The sequence below is a fragment of the Lactuca sativa genome, chromosome 3 (assembly GCF_002870075.4).
Source record: "Lactuca sativa cultivar Salinas chromosome 3, Lsat_Salinas_v11, whole genome shotgun sequence".
Taxonomy (NCBI): domain Eukaryota; kingdom Viridiplantae; phylum Streptophyta; class Magnoliopsida; order Asterales; family Asteraceae; genus Lactuca; species Lactuca sativa.
This window is the reverse complement of record NC_056625.2, coordinates 76204828-76219516: the sequence shown is the minus strand read 5'-3', so window position 1 is coordinate 76219516 and position 14689 is coordinate 76204828. Positions and strand designations below refer to the sequence as shown.

General features: G+C 36.1%; 1 protein-coding gene across 1 annotated transcript; it reads left to right on the top strand.

Moving 5' to 3' along the window:
* Nucleotides 1-8931: 8931 nt before the first annotated feature.
* LOC111906355 (kirola) lies at nucleotides 8932-9752 on the top strand. Its single transcript, XM_023902115.2, has 2 exons — nucleotides 8932-9178; nucleotides 9333-9752. Exons 1-2 carry the CDS (start codon nucleotides 8947-8949, stop codon nucleotides 9599-9601), a joined length of 501 nt encoding a protein of 166 aa, XP_023757883.1. The 5' UTR covers nucleotides 8932-8946; the 3' UTR covers nucleotides 9602-9752.
* The last annotated feature ends 4937 nt before the right edge of the window (nucleotides 9753-14689 follow it).

Below are 14689 nucleotides of genomic sequence, written 5' to 3'. Positions count from 1 at the left end.
ACGAAAACCCACCGTAGATTGTTTTGGATGAAGATACCCCTACGCCCAAATGTTCAAAATTACTGAGAACCGCATCAAAAAAAATCGTGTTGAAAATAATGACATTGATCTTAGTACACTAGAACGAGATCCTGCTTTGCGTAAGCAAATTTATGATTATCTAGTAAATCAACGAGATACTATTATACGAGCATATATTAATCATGGTCCCTTTCAGCAAACACTTTCTGTATATCCAAAATCTGGTCCAGAAACCCATAAACATAGTTTTCAAGCTTCTTGGTTTAAGTTATATCCTTGGCTTGAATATTCAGAGAGCTTAGATGATGCGTTTTGTTTTTCGTGTTTTCTATTCAATAAGCCTTTTGGAATCGGACACTACGGCCAACGAGCATTTACTATAGATGGATTTCAGAACTGGAAGAAAGTTGGTGGAAAAAGTTGTGCCTTTTTGCATCACATAGGGACTGAGTGGACATCTTTTCACAATGTTGCACAAAAATCATGTCATGATTTGTTAAATGAGGCGCATGATATACAAAATGTCTTTGAGACATTTACAGAAGAAGAGCGTATAAATAATAGATTGAGATTGAAGGCTACTATTTATACAGTCCGTTTGTGTGCCTTTCAAGGAATTGCATATAGAGGTCACGATGAAGGATCATATTCCATAAAAAAGGAAATTTTCATGAAATCTTGAAGGGAATTGGCTATTTTAACACAGAGATGAAATAATTGTTCCGTACTGCTCCTAAACATGCATTATATACATCACCGTCAATTTAAAAAGAGATTCTAAACCTTATATCAACTAGGGTGAGGAGGATGATTTGTGAGGAGATTAATGGTGCAAAATTTTGTTTAGTTGTTGATGAAGCACGTGACCAGTCTAATAAAGAACAAATGTCAATTGTTTTTAGATTTTTAAATAAAGATGGCTTTATTATGGAGCGCTTCTTTGGGCTTGTTCATGTAGCTGACACTACATCACAAAATCTTAAAAATGCAATTTATTTTGTATTGTCACGTAATAATCTTGATCTTAAGTCAATCCGTGGTCAAGGGTATGATGGTGCAAGCAATATGCGAGGTCATTTCAAGGGTTTTCAAGCATTAATTTCCAATGATTGTCTATATGCGTATTATGTTCATTGTTTTGCCCATCGATTACAATTAGCATTAATAGCTGCTTCACAAGGAGTTGTGGCATTACAGAAGTTTTTTACTCGATTATCTTTTGTTATCAATGTTATTGGTGCTTCCTCCAAGCGTATCGACCAACTTAGAGATGCACAGGCTGAGGAAATTGCATATAAGATTTCTATTGACGAGTTAGATGGAGTTCTCACCTCAAATTTGTTTCGATCTTAATCAAAATGTAGTCAAACTTGTGAGGTTTTACTTAAAATTATTAAGGATGGCACTGGTCCAAGCGACGCAGATTCAACATATGAGTCTATTACTACATTTGAGTTCATTTTTGTTCTTCATCTCGAGCAAGAAATAATGGAGATCACTGATTTACTTTGTCAAGCTTTACAAAGACAGTCTCAAGATATTTGTAATGCATTGAGGCTAGTTGCATCCACCAAATTGTTATTGCAAAAAATGAAAGATGAAAGATGGGATGGTTTGTTGTCTCTTGTTATGTCGTTTTGTCAAGAATGCAACATTGATATCCCTGATATGACTTCTCTATACTTTACTAGAGGGGCCCGAGTGCGTAATGAGCTTAGTGATCATACACTAGAACATCATTACTAAGTGGATATATTTTACGAATCAATTAATTGTCAGTTAATGGAACTAAATCATTGATTCAGTGATAGATCAACAGAGTTGCTTCGACTTTCAACAACTTTAGATCCTAAAAGTGTTGATGAGCCTTTTCGAAGTGGTGATGTAATTATGTTAGTAGAGAAGTTTTATCCTGGAGATTTTAATGAACTAGAGAAACTAGTTTTGAAAATACAACTTCAACATTATGAGATTGATGTTGTTCAACATGCAGGTTATAAACTATTAACATCTATGTCAGAATTGTGCCAATGGTTGATAAAGACTAGAAGAGTAGCGAACTTTCATCTTATTTATTGAGTTACTAGTCTCATACTTACTCTTCCAGTTTCTACTGCTACAACGGAGATGTCATTTTCGGCAATGACCCTCATTAAAACAAGGTTACGGAACAAAATGGAAGACGAGTTTTTGAATGACTCATTGGTTTTGCACTTCGAGCGGGAACTTGCTGAAAAGATTAGTTTAGAGACGGTTTTAGAAGACTTTAAAAATGCAAAAGATCGTCGCGTTCCACTTTGATAAATGATTTAACGATCTATTAGTTTTCTTGTTTACACTTTTGATACGTCATAATTTCGAAATAAATAAAACTTCTTTACATATTTCAATTATGAAGTTTTGATTCCGGCCCCCCTAGTTGTAGTGCTGGTGTTCCGCCCCTGGGTATGACAATGGTTCAAGTCATTTCTTTCATCTTATGTTGCATGTATGAAATTGATTATATATTAAATTATTATTCTTTTGAAAATATTTTATTTTAAAATTTGTTAACCGTGTGGTATATGAGTTATAACCTAGTTGAAGTAATATAAGATCATATACACATGATAATCTCGATATTAGTAATAATATAAAACTAAATTAACGAACGAAAACTAAACCTAAAAAAACCAAAACTACTCAAAGTGCTTGGAGGTATAGTAAAAGAACTCACGATTCAATGCATTCAAATACAATGAATTTATGAAATCAGTGAACAAACTGAAATAGAGTCAAGTACCAAGTGAATCTTTTTTTGTATACATATTAAGTAAAACAATTCTGCCGGAAACTATTTCCCACGCCCCTTTTTACCGCATTACTTTTTTCAACGGAAATTTGCCACATGATGGGTTACATTCTCAGAAGACTGAAATGTAGAATCAGCGTACAACACATTTGCACGACACTAGACTATTTGAGTATTTCTATTTCTGAAGTAAACTTGAAATTGGAACAAGAAACTAAAAGAATAATATGAAATTAAAAATGAAACATTGAAACTCATAGAAAAAATAGGGAGCGGGTTAGAAAAAAGAAAGATGTTCGCAACTTGCTAACCAAGGGAACAAATGGAACTTTTTTTTCAATTTTTTAATTTTTTTTCAATTTTTAATTTTTTTTTTGTGGTGTGTATGACTTGGTCACCTTAAAGGAAAAAAGATATAAATCCACTTATTGGACTCATGAATTGCGTTAGAGAAAAAAAGTATAATGGCTCATGAATTAGGTTTAATGAAACTTAAGTGAAACTCATTAGTAAAAAAATAGAGCAGATGATGGGGAAGCAAGATTCGATACCCTGTAAACAATAGGAGGGAACAAAAGACGGGTCTATTATCCAAATCATATACTACTAAAGACGTTCACATTGGTTTACATAAATGATAATAAACTAAATAATTTTGTTCAATCTCATACCTTATTTTTTCAGGTCCTGTTTGCACACCTTGCATACCATCAGGGTCAACCCTGCACATATTATTAATATATAAAAAGTATTAAGTATTATTAATACGGTAAAGGAGTAAAATCTATCAATTAATAATGGATTCCGAGATATTTGGAAAATAAAATAAATACACCAAACAGCAGGTATTTTTTCTTTAATAACTTTAATAATCATGATTACTATAAGGCATGCACATCTAATTAAACATGTATCATGTGATCAAACAATACTTTATAAATACTATGAGTATATAATGTTTGTTATCTTTATCAATAGTAAGGTTATTAATTAATTATTAGGTAGTGGGGAATGGAGGATATTGATCGATCTATAAATTGTGACGACAGGAGCAAGTAACTCTAATTCAAGCTCTAACCTAGAGAAATATGGCACTTAGTACATGAAAATAAATTGGATCGAATGAACTCCTTGATAATAGGAAGAGACTATAAATAGATACAATAAATACAACAAAGGAATGAACAAATAGAAAATTACAGGAACAACCCCTACACATATCAACTATGACAAGTTGTATATATGTTATCCCCCCTCAAGGTGAGGGGCAGAGGGCCTAGCCGAAGCTTGTCTCTGAAGAAATCAAACTGACGCCTAGGAAGGATTTTAGTGAAAATATCAGCAACTTGAAGTTTTGATGGTATGAACTTGGTGTGAAGTTTCCCCGAACAACGATTTCTTGGACAAAGTGGTAATCTAAATCAATGTGCTTCATTCGCTTGTGAGCAATTGGATTTTGAGTGAAGGAGAGAGCACTCTGATTGTCACATAAGAGTGTAGGTCGAACCGTTGGAAGAGTGTGAAGCTCATGAAGCAAATGAGTGATCTAGATGATCTCAACAGCGGCATTGGCCATGGCCCAAAATTCGGATTCACAGCTGGATCGAGAAACTGTGGGTTGTTTCTTGGCGCTCCAAGAAACAAGGTTTCCGCCCAAAAAAATCTAGTAGCCATAGGTTGACCGTTGTGTCTCAACACAACGAGGCCAATCCACATCAGAATATCCAAGAAGGGAAGTGTTGGTGGGCTTAGAGAACGTCAAACCAAACGTGAGTGTGCCTTTAATGTAGCGGTGGATTCGTTTGACCTCTTGAAAGTGTTGATTGGTTGGAGCATGGAGGAATTGGCTGACTTGATTGACCGCATAGGAGATATCAGGTCTCATAATGGTGAGATATTGCAGTGCCCCTACAATAGAGCGGTACTGAGTCGGATCCGAATATGGGTCACCCGTCGAGGAGAGGGTAGCAGTTGGTGACAAGGGAGTGGGTGTTGGTTTGGCATCAAGCATCTTATCTCGTTCAAGCACATCTTTGGCATATTTTTCTTGGCTTAGGAACAAACCATCATGTAGATGGGAGACCTTAAGACCAAGAAAGTAGTTAAGCTTTCCTAAGTCTTTGATAGCAAAGTGATTGTGAAGCTGAGTGATAAACTCTTTGAGTACCCCATCTTGATTTCCAGTTAAAATTAAATCATCGGCATACACCAAAAGATACTCACGTGTAAAGATAAATAAAGAAGTATCGGCCCTGCTACAAGAGAACCCGTTAGAAACTAAAAAGGTGCCTAGTCGATGAAACGACACACGTGGGGCCTATTTAAGGCCGTAAAGTGCCTTATTCAACTTGCACACATAATTTTGGTGTTGAGGATCAACAAACCCAGGAGGTTGCTCCATGAATAAACACTTTGTGAGCTGCTCATGCAAGAATGCATTGTTAACATCCAATTGATGTAAGGACAAGTTGTTAAGAACTATGAGAGATAGAATGATCTGAATGGTGGAAGCTTTAAACACAGGGCTGAAAGTGTGGAAGTAGTCTAGCCGAGGAGTTTGATTGAACCCTTGAGCAACAAGGCGTGCTTTGTGTCGTTCAATGGTGTCGTTAGAATGGAACTTTATACGAAAAAACCATTTGGACCCCACCACTGGGAGATTTAAAGGACGTGGAACTAGGGTCCAAGTGGTATTTTTGTGAAGAGCATAACGTTCACGCTTCATGGCATCAACCCAGTGAGGTTGTTTAAGGTCAGATTTCACGCTTTTTGGGTCACTGGTAGCGACCAAAGCATTGTGTAATGGTTGGCTTGTAAGAGTGGAGAAGTCGGCGAAGTGGCAAGGCTTGACAATATCCGCCTTGGCTCGAGTGGTCATAGGATGTGTGGGTAACGGGGGTGGCGGAGAGGATGGGAAGGGAATAGTTTTGGGTGGAGTCATAAGATGTTGAGAGGAAAGGGATGACGAGCTTGAGGAAGAGTCGATGATTGGGCTAGAGGTGTGGCTCGAAGTTTGGCTTTGGGTGGGTGCGAATGGGGGTTTAAAGAGGTGTTATCGGAGCATAATTTGCATGGGGAGGAGTTTTCGATAGTGACAGGTTATGTGGGAGTGATCAAGGTGCTTGGTTTGGATAGAGAAGTATGTGGGTTGTCAAGGAAGGTGCAAATCTTAAGGCTGGTGAGTGAGCTGGGTTTAGTGTTATCCATAAAGGGGAAGACACTTTCATCAAATCTTGCATGTCAGGAAACATATATCCGAGATGTGATAGGATCAAGGCACCGATAGCCCTTGTACATGGGGCTATATCCAATGAAAACACACAGTATACTCCGTGGAGCGAGTTTGTTTTCTAAGTAATCACGTAGATATGGGAACACCCGACACCCAAATGCCCTAAATGTTGAGTAATTGGGTGGTGTGGAATATACAATCTTAAATGGAGATTTTCCATCAAGAACTTTTGTGGGTAGTTGGTTAATTATGTAAACTGCAGATGAAAAGGCATCAATCCAATAAGTTGAATTGAAGGCAGGTGGGCATTAAACATCATTGCCAAACCCGTTTCAACATTGTGTCAGTGTTTTCGTTCGGCCCGTCCGTTTTGTTGAGGAGTATATGGGCATGAGGACCGATGTAAAGTATCATTTGCTTCAAAGATTTACTTGACTTGGTGATTAAAAAACTCAGTGCCGCCATCACTTTGAAATAGTTTGATTTTCCTTGAAAATTGGGTTTGTACCATATTGATGAAACCCACTAATACACGTGAGAAATTAGATTTTTCCTTTAAGGGGTACAACCAAGAGAAGCGAGAATGGTCATCAACAAATATGACATAATATCGATAGTTGTCGTTTGAAGCAAAAGGGGAGGGTCCCCATATATCACAATGAACAAGATCTAATAAATTTAAGGCACGAGTTTTATTTATGTCAATCGGTAAACGTTGACTTTTAGCAAGTTGACACAGGGAACATAAGCCCAGTTTAGGTAACAGTGCATTCACTACAAGACAACCAAGTTTTTGTAAAGAGGTAATAACGTCAAAATTTGCATGACCCAAACGGGAATGCCACACTTCAAACGATGATTTAGGGCTTGAATGAGACACAAATGCTTGATGACTTGGGTGGAGGACATAGAGACCATTCTCATAGTTTCCTTTGGCTAGGACCTATTTGGTGTGACGATCCTGAATAGAAAACGAAGGATAAGAAAGTAAGACATCCACCAAGTTATCTTTAGTGAGTTTACTCATAGACAAAAGGTTGAGAGTGAGATTCAGTACAACCAAGATGTCATTCAAAAGAAGATTATTATTGAGGATTGAGTGCCCTTTATGAGTGACAGGGAGGGACTTGCCATTACCGAAGGAAACAGATTCGGTACCTATGGTAGTTGAAGCATCGGAGACCGAGTGAGTGGTGGAAATCATGCGATCGGTTACGCCGGAGTCAACAAACCAATCAGGAACCGGAGACAAAACATGGCATTGAGATAAGAAGACAGTGGCTAGGTCATTATCCTTCACATCGATCCCGACAACAAATTTCTTTAAATCGGGACAAGCATTGGCATAATGTCGATTAATGTGACACAGTTGACAGTGGGGACTATGTCTGCCACCCCGATTGCTACAACCACAGCGAGACCCTCCATTTTTACCACCACGATTGGGTCCACGACCCCCACGATTTCTAGGAGCAGTCGAAGCAGTCACAGGTGGTTCAAAATTGGCGTTGAATGCGACTGGGGTGTAGCGGAGTGATGTAGTGCCCGGATGAATAACTCGTGGCTTTCAGCCCGAGCGAGCAAGACTGCGAAAGGCGGAGTAGGCCAGATTGATCGAACAGTAGTGGAGAAGGTCTCAAAGAATGGTCCGAGGCCGCACAAGAACCAGTGCAACTGATCATCTTCATCAACGGGAAACCCGATCGCAACCAACTGTTCACACAGGGCTTCGAAGGCGTGTTGGTTCCTTTCTGGATCAAGCAAAGCTGGTCACAGAGATTATGGACCCGTTCAATCAATGAGTTGCCATAAGCTTTTTCAAGGGCAACCCAGATTTTTCTAGCGGATGTCAAACCCACAATAACAACGATGGCTTCTTTCGATAAAGAGGCTATTTCCCACGCCCCTTTTTACTGCATAACTTTTTTCAACGGAAATTTGCCACATGATGGGTTACATTCTTAGAAGACTGAAATGTTGAATCGGCGTACCACACACTTGCACGACACTAGACTACTTGAGTATTTCTATTTCTGAAGTAAACGTGAAATTGGAACAAGAAACTCAAAGAATAAATTGAAATTAAAAATGAAACATTGAAACTCATAGAAAAAATAGGAAGCGAGTTAGAAAAAAGAAAGATGTTCGCAACTTGCTAACCAAGGGAAAAAATGGATTTTTAAAATTTTTTTTTTTAATTTTTGTGTGTGTGACACTTGACCACCTAAAGGAAAAAAGACATAATTTTATAAATCGAGTTAATGGGCTCATGAATTGCGTTAAAGAAAACAAGTATAATGGCTCATGAATTAGGTTTTATGAAAATTAAGTGAAACTCATTGGTAAAAAAATAGAGCAGATGGGAAGCAAGATTCGATACCTTCGATACCCTGTAAACAATAGGAGGGGACAAAAGGTGGGTCTATTATCCAAATCATATACTACTAAAGACGTTCACATTGGTTTACATAAATGATAATACACTAGATAATTTTGTTCAATCTCATACCTTATTTTTTTCAGGGTCCTGTTTGCACACCTTGCTTACCCTCAGGGTCAGCCCTGCGCATATTATTAATATATAAAAAATAATAAGTGTTATTAATACGGTAAAGAAGTAAATAATAATTTATCAATTAATAATGAATTCCGTGATATTTGGAAAATAAAATAAATACACCAAACAACAGGTATTTTTTTCTTTAATAACTTTAATAAAATCATGTCTACTATAAGGCATGCACATCTGATTAAACATGAATCACATGATCAAACAATACTTTATAAATATTCTGACTATATAATATTTGTTATCTTTATGAATAGTAAGGTTATTAATTAATTAATTAATTAATTATTAGGTGGTGGGGAATGGAGGATAGTGATCGATCTATAAATTGTGATGACAGGAGCAAGTAATTCTCATTCAAGCTCTAACCTGGAGAGAGATATGGCACTTAGTACTAAAACAAATCAGGTTGTGATTAAGTCAGATTGTGATGCTTTTCACCAGTTATGGAAGGCAAACCCCAACCAAGTTCCCACCTTGACACCGAGTTACATCCAAAACTGTCAAGTCCATGAAGGTGAAGTTGGAAACCTGGGCTGTTGTCTCTTCTGGAACTATTTTCATGGTAAGCCACACATGTGTACCCTATTATATTTTTATAATGGTCTGTTTAATTACTAGAAATTCGATGTAGTATAGAGTGGAACCGTATAAATGTATTTAATTGTCCACATAAATGCACTTCGACTCAATGTTTTTGATGATATGTCGCGTTGTAGATGGAAAAGACCGTGTTGGAAAAACAATAACCACGGATTTCGACGAGGGAAAAAAGTCAGTCACATTTAAGGTAGTTGAAGGTGATCTCATGGATTTATATAAGACCTTTGTTATACATATTCAAGCAGACAAACATGGTTCAGACAACATTGTCACATGGACTGTTGAGTATGAGAAGTTGAACCCTAATGTTCCTGATCCCGATACGCTGATGGAATTCTACGAGAAGGTTACCAGAGACATAGAGGCTTGCCAACTCCCCAATTAAATAAATCAAAATCTAATGCCATATCAATACAGGCGACTATAACTGATATTCTTTGTATCAGATGTTGCACTACGTTGTTATCTTATGTTTTATGTGCCTGTTATATGTAATAAATGGTATTGTCATAATAAACATGGTTTGATATACTAAATTTTAATTATGTGACAAAGTAATATAGTCTATAGGTGAAAAATTGGAGAATTTATCTTAATTCTAAAAAATAAATTGCTTTTTAAATATTTAGGTCACTGTGTTTTGATAATGTTCTGCATGTTAAAAGAGAACAACAAAAATTCTAAATCTAAATTACTCCTATAAAGTACGTTAAGAACAAGATCGTTTTACGGATGGCAAGTAAATGGTTGAAGGTTGAAACCCATTGCACTAGATACAACATTATTGATCACCTTAATGATAGATCCAACCCAGCCGGCACCAACGACGTTTGAATGGAATAATCACTCAATCTCTTTTCAACCCATGAAGCTTTTTTTCTGACAACAAAGATGCTAGTGTCATCGGGTTGGATAACGAACTTCACTCCATGGTTCTTGGAGAATGATCCATTATTTTGAAAAATATTAAAAAAAATATATTTTGAAAGATGAAACATCCCTCCGATCTTCTAACAAACATTGATGCTCTCGTTTCCGGATGAACTCTAGTCACATACATAATCAATGGGCTCTCTAGAAAATTCCATAACATTGTCACATTCATTAGACACCATACACCTCTCTCGACTTTCTTACATGCCCGATCTATGATACTATTGGAGGAACAAAGAATATCATGCTCTCTATTGGTACATAGCGATCACTCGTTCTCAAAATCTCCGTTTTGATAACTCTAGATGTGGTTGAACAACTATCGGTCCTCAATAAATTGTAGTGGGAGTTACTCTGGCAATCATCGATCTTTCGTATCCAACGATAATCGTACACCCTTCAGAAATTGTTGGATCGTCTCCCCGGGTTCTCGTGGTTGCCTATGTTTGGATAATAACTCGTGGTTGCCTATGTTTGGATAATAACACCATAGGTATTTCATCTGCCCATCCTTGCTATCGGGCAACAATAGCGACACATCAATTGTAGTCGTGTCACTACAACAATTCAATCGAGCATCATCGAAATTGTAGTCATGTCACTACAGCAGTTCAATCGAGCATCCTCAAAGTATCGCTTGGTCATCTTCGATGCACTTTTCATCACTTTCTGAATATCTGAAGGTTGTGGATCATCTCTCACATTTGCTTTAGTAAGATTAAGTAGTTCAATGTTTCTTTTTGTTGTTCTAGATCAGAATTTAGCAATGTCTGCCTAAAACTCTAGTTTTCAGTTTTGAATTAAACTAATACTTTTCATGTAATTTGTTATAAGATGTGGTTTTTTTGGCATGTTATTCTATCTAGTTTTTACAGTTTTGAGCTTAATCAATGTTTGATTTGAATTCTTGTTAGTCAGATCACCTAGCTAGGGTTTTATCATTCCAGTTAATCAGTTAATAGAATTTGTAATTGTTTTTGTCAACTGGTAAACATCAGATTGGTTCATTGTTAGGGATTTAACTCTGATATAAACTGTAAAAATCATATCTTTACACTTCCGAGCTTGTGAAAAGTATTCGGTATTGCTGAGAATTTTACATAGAACTTAATGCAACTTTTCTGATCTTAATTAAGAGATTGTTTAATTAGTCAGTAAAAAGTTAGGTAACTGAAGAGCTTGTTTTGGTTAATTTAATTAGGTAAAACAGATTATACTAGAGCTTGTTAGTTTTGCTTACTACCAACTTAGATAGAACGCATTCTGAATAATCAGATCTAAATTGATTGCATGATTAGGAAAGTCGCAGCATAACTGAAATCGTTTTTATAATTGATTTTCGTTTAATTTATTTTCACTACAATTTTTAGTTTTTAGTTTAATTAAGAAAAACTGTTTTTATAATTTCTATTTTATTGACTAGAATGTGCCTGATGCAAAAAGGCATTGACCGTTAAGTTGTGTCACTAAGGATTCGACCCTGATTCCATGTGCTACATTATTAGTGTAACTAGCAGTGATATTTTATTTGTTTAATGCACCCGTGACAACATGTTAACAAATTGGAGACGTTGTCGGGCACACGGTACTGCTAATTGTTATTTTTACCAAAATCTTTACGTACAAGTAATATAGTCTTCGATCACGGTCGAGCCAACGACCTTAAAAAAGGGCGGCTTTCCGAGAGGCAACTCGATGCTTAGTTTTTATTTTTTCCGTTTTCAATAAAGAGAGGTCGAAGTTCCAAGCAAGCATGGGGAAATCAGAGGATCCACAAAGTTGCTGAAATTCAGATTTTTCGCCAACATCATCGTCACAATCATAATTTTCTACAAGTTTATCAGGTACATTTGCCGCACCCTTCTGCTTTTATATTCTTTATTGATTTGTTCATTCCTTTCTGAGCTTTGACGACAATGCATCATTTTAAGCTTGGAGAGGAGGTTAGTGTAAAAGAAATTGCATTTTTTTTGTTAAAAATTTTAAATTTTCAGTTTTTTAGGTTAAAATTTTCAATTTTTTAATAATATTTTTTGCATTGCATTTACATTTGAAAAATCTGAAAAATCTAAAAAATATATTCCTTTTTATTTTCTACATTCATAAAAAAACCCAAAAAGATTTTATTTTTAGCTATTTTAGTTTTTTTTCTACATAATTAAAAATTCCGAAAATATTTAAAAAATTCGAAAAATAATTTTTTTTACATGAGATGATGATATCTTTTTACATTCGATAGCTTTGTTAAGATGAAGTGCGATAGTTACCGAAAATAACAGTCTTATTACAATTAATTTCAAGAATTATCTTTTGAAAGTGCTTTAAATGTTTTTGAAAATATGAACCAACATATGAGTCGGATAATTTTTACAATGGAAGTGTGGGATGGAAAAACGAATAGTGTTTTAGGAATATTTTCCTTGAATTCCTTAGAAAAACTCTGATTGGAAGGCCCTTTACTTGAAGTACTGGACCTTATAGTTTTTATCCCTTTTGAGGTTAGGAGGGAACTCTTGTTTTACCCACAATATATTATCATTTTTAAAGTATTCAAGATATGGTGGGCCTTAAAGTGAAATTCGCGCCCAGTCAATATACTTTTTACAAATGGTACATCAAGCAACTTGAAAAAATTTGAAATTTAAAGTCAAATCCAAGTCAAGTTCAAGTCGAAATCAAGAACCAAGCAAAGTTAAATCTGAAGAGTTGATCAAGATAAAGAAGATGTGTAGTATAATGAGATAGATCCCTCGATAATGGAATAATAGGGGTAAGCTTGGATTTATAGTCCATAATGGAGCTTGTTGTGTTTACTGGACGAGTTCGGAAAAAACACGAATGGTAAGTCAAGCTAAGTTTTTGTTAACGAATTTTCGTGAAATTATTTTTAAAGATACATTATTTTCACAAATTGAATTCTGAGTAAAAATTATTTGCTCAAGCTTGATTTAACTTATTAAATATGAATTTTGAATCTGTAATAAAGGCATTGAGACTTTTTTCTAGGTAGTAATTTCATTGGAGCTTATTCGTTGTGAAATCTGTTCGTGTGAAAAAAAGAGTGAAGTATTTTTATGTTCCTTTATTTTATTCTATTTTTTTAGGTCATCCACATCTTTGCATGTGTTTATAATGTTTAATCTTTTTCTTACTTGGTCCAAGTGTAACAACCCAAATTTTCAAAAGAAAATTTTCATATTTAAAATAATCAAAACACTTCCATAAACCATAAAATATCAATGACAATTGTTTTCAAATTCATAACATCAACATTTTATTTTAAATATCAGAGTGTCCCCATAAAAATGCGTGAGAGAGTGCGTGTTGCGCCATCAAGCCTTTCCCTTAGGCTTAGAAGTACCTGAAACAAATCAACAAACTGTAAGCTAATGCTTAGTGAGTTCCCTAGAGCATACGCCACACAGTCCACATAATCACATATACTATATTAGTTATAGAAGCTACATAAACCACATAAGCCATGAATACAACATATAGAGATGCCCTGGAAACCCTCTAGGGTCTAACTCCGGGTGCCATGAGAACCCCCACATGGTCTTAGCCCACTACCATATAAATCAGACATATAAACATATAATGATGCCCTGGAAACCCTCCATGGTCTTACTCCAGGAGCTATGGGAACCCCCACATGGTCTTAGCCCAAGGATGTCATGGAAACCCGACAAGGTCTTATACCCAAATGCCTCGGGAACCCCCTGAGGTCTTTACTAAGGATGTCATGGAAACCCTCCAACGTCTTACCCCCAAGTGCCTCGGGAACCCCCCGAGGTCTTTCATGCAAGTACTACAATTACAACTAGCATACCACATATCCCATAACCAACTAACACGTCACATAACAAATACTGGGTCAGTCTTGGTGTAACGCCTGTGTTTCCGGGCTTGCCATTTTTAGCAATGTAATAGTCTAGGTTAACTTTTGTAACCTGTTTTGAAATAATAGAAGTATATTATTTGAGTATTATGTGTTTTGTGCCTAATTGCTTAATTATGTGGTTTGATTAATTAAGAATAAAAATAAGCGTCAAAAGTAAAGTATGAGATAAGTCCGATATCTTTACATAAAGTTGTAGTGGTCGAAATGAGGTTTCCGAATATATAAAGAATGCCAAAATCCGAGTTATAACGAAGAAGTTATGACCTGTCGAAGTTTCGCGACAGAACCGGCACGACCCAGTGCGACCCAGCGCGACGTAAATAGTGAATTTAAGGTAGATAGATATCTATCCTTAGTGATCCAAATGAGAATTTAAGATCTCATTGATAGTAGTGCAACGACGGAAAGATGGACGGAAACGGAGTTCAGATGAAGGAGTTATGAATTTCGAACGGAGTTTTCCTGTCCCGGCCTACTAAAGATAATATATAAGTAATATACTTATATTATATTAAAAATAAAGTCAAAATTATCCAATGGAGTCTAAACGAGAGTTGTAGAGCATAATCTCACCTTCGCAGCGATATAAAGAACGTCGAAAACGGAGTTCGTATGCGAAAGTTATGAATTTCTGAAGTT

Bases quoted from the DNA above. Each gene is read 5' to 3' on its own strand.
- LOC111906355 (XM_023902115.2), top strand. From the start codon at position 8,947: ATGACAGGAGCAAGTAATTCTCATTCAAGCTCTAACCTGGAGAGAGAT. The intron at 9,179-9,332 runs GTAAGCCACACA...GTCGCGTTGTAG, and splicing joins CTTCTGGAACTATTTTCATG to ATGGAAAAGACCGTGTTGGA.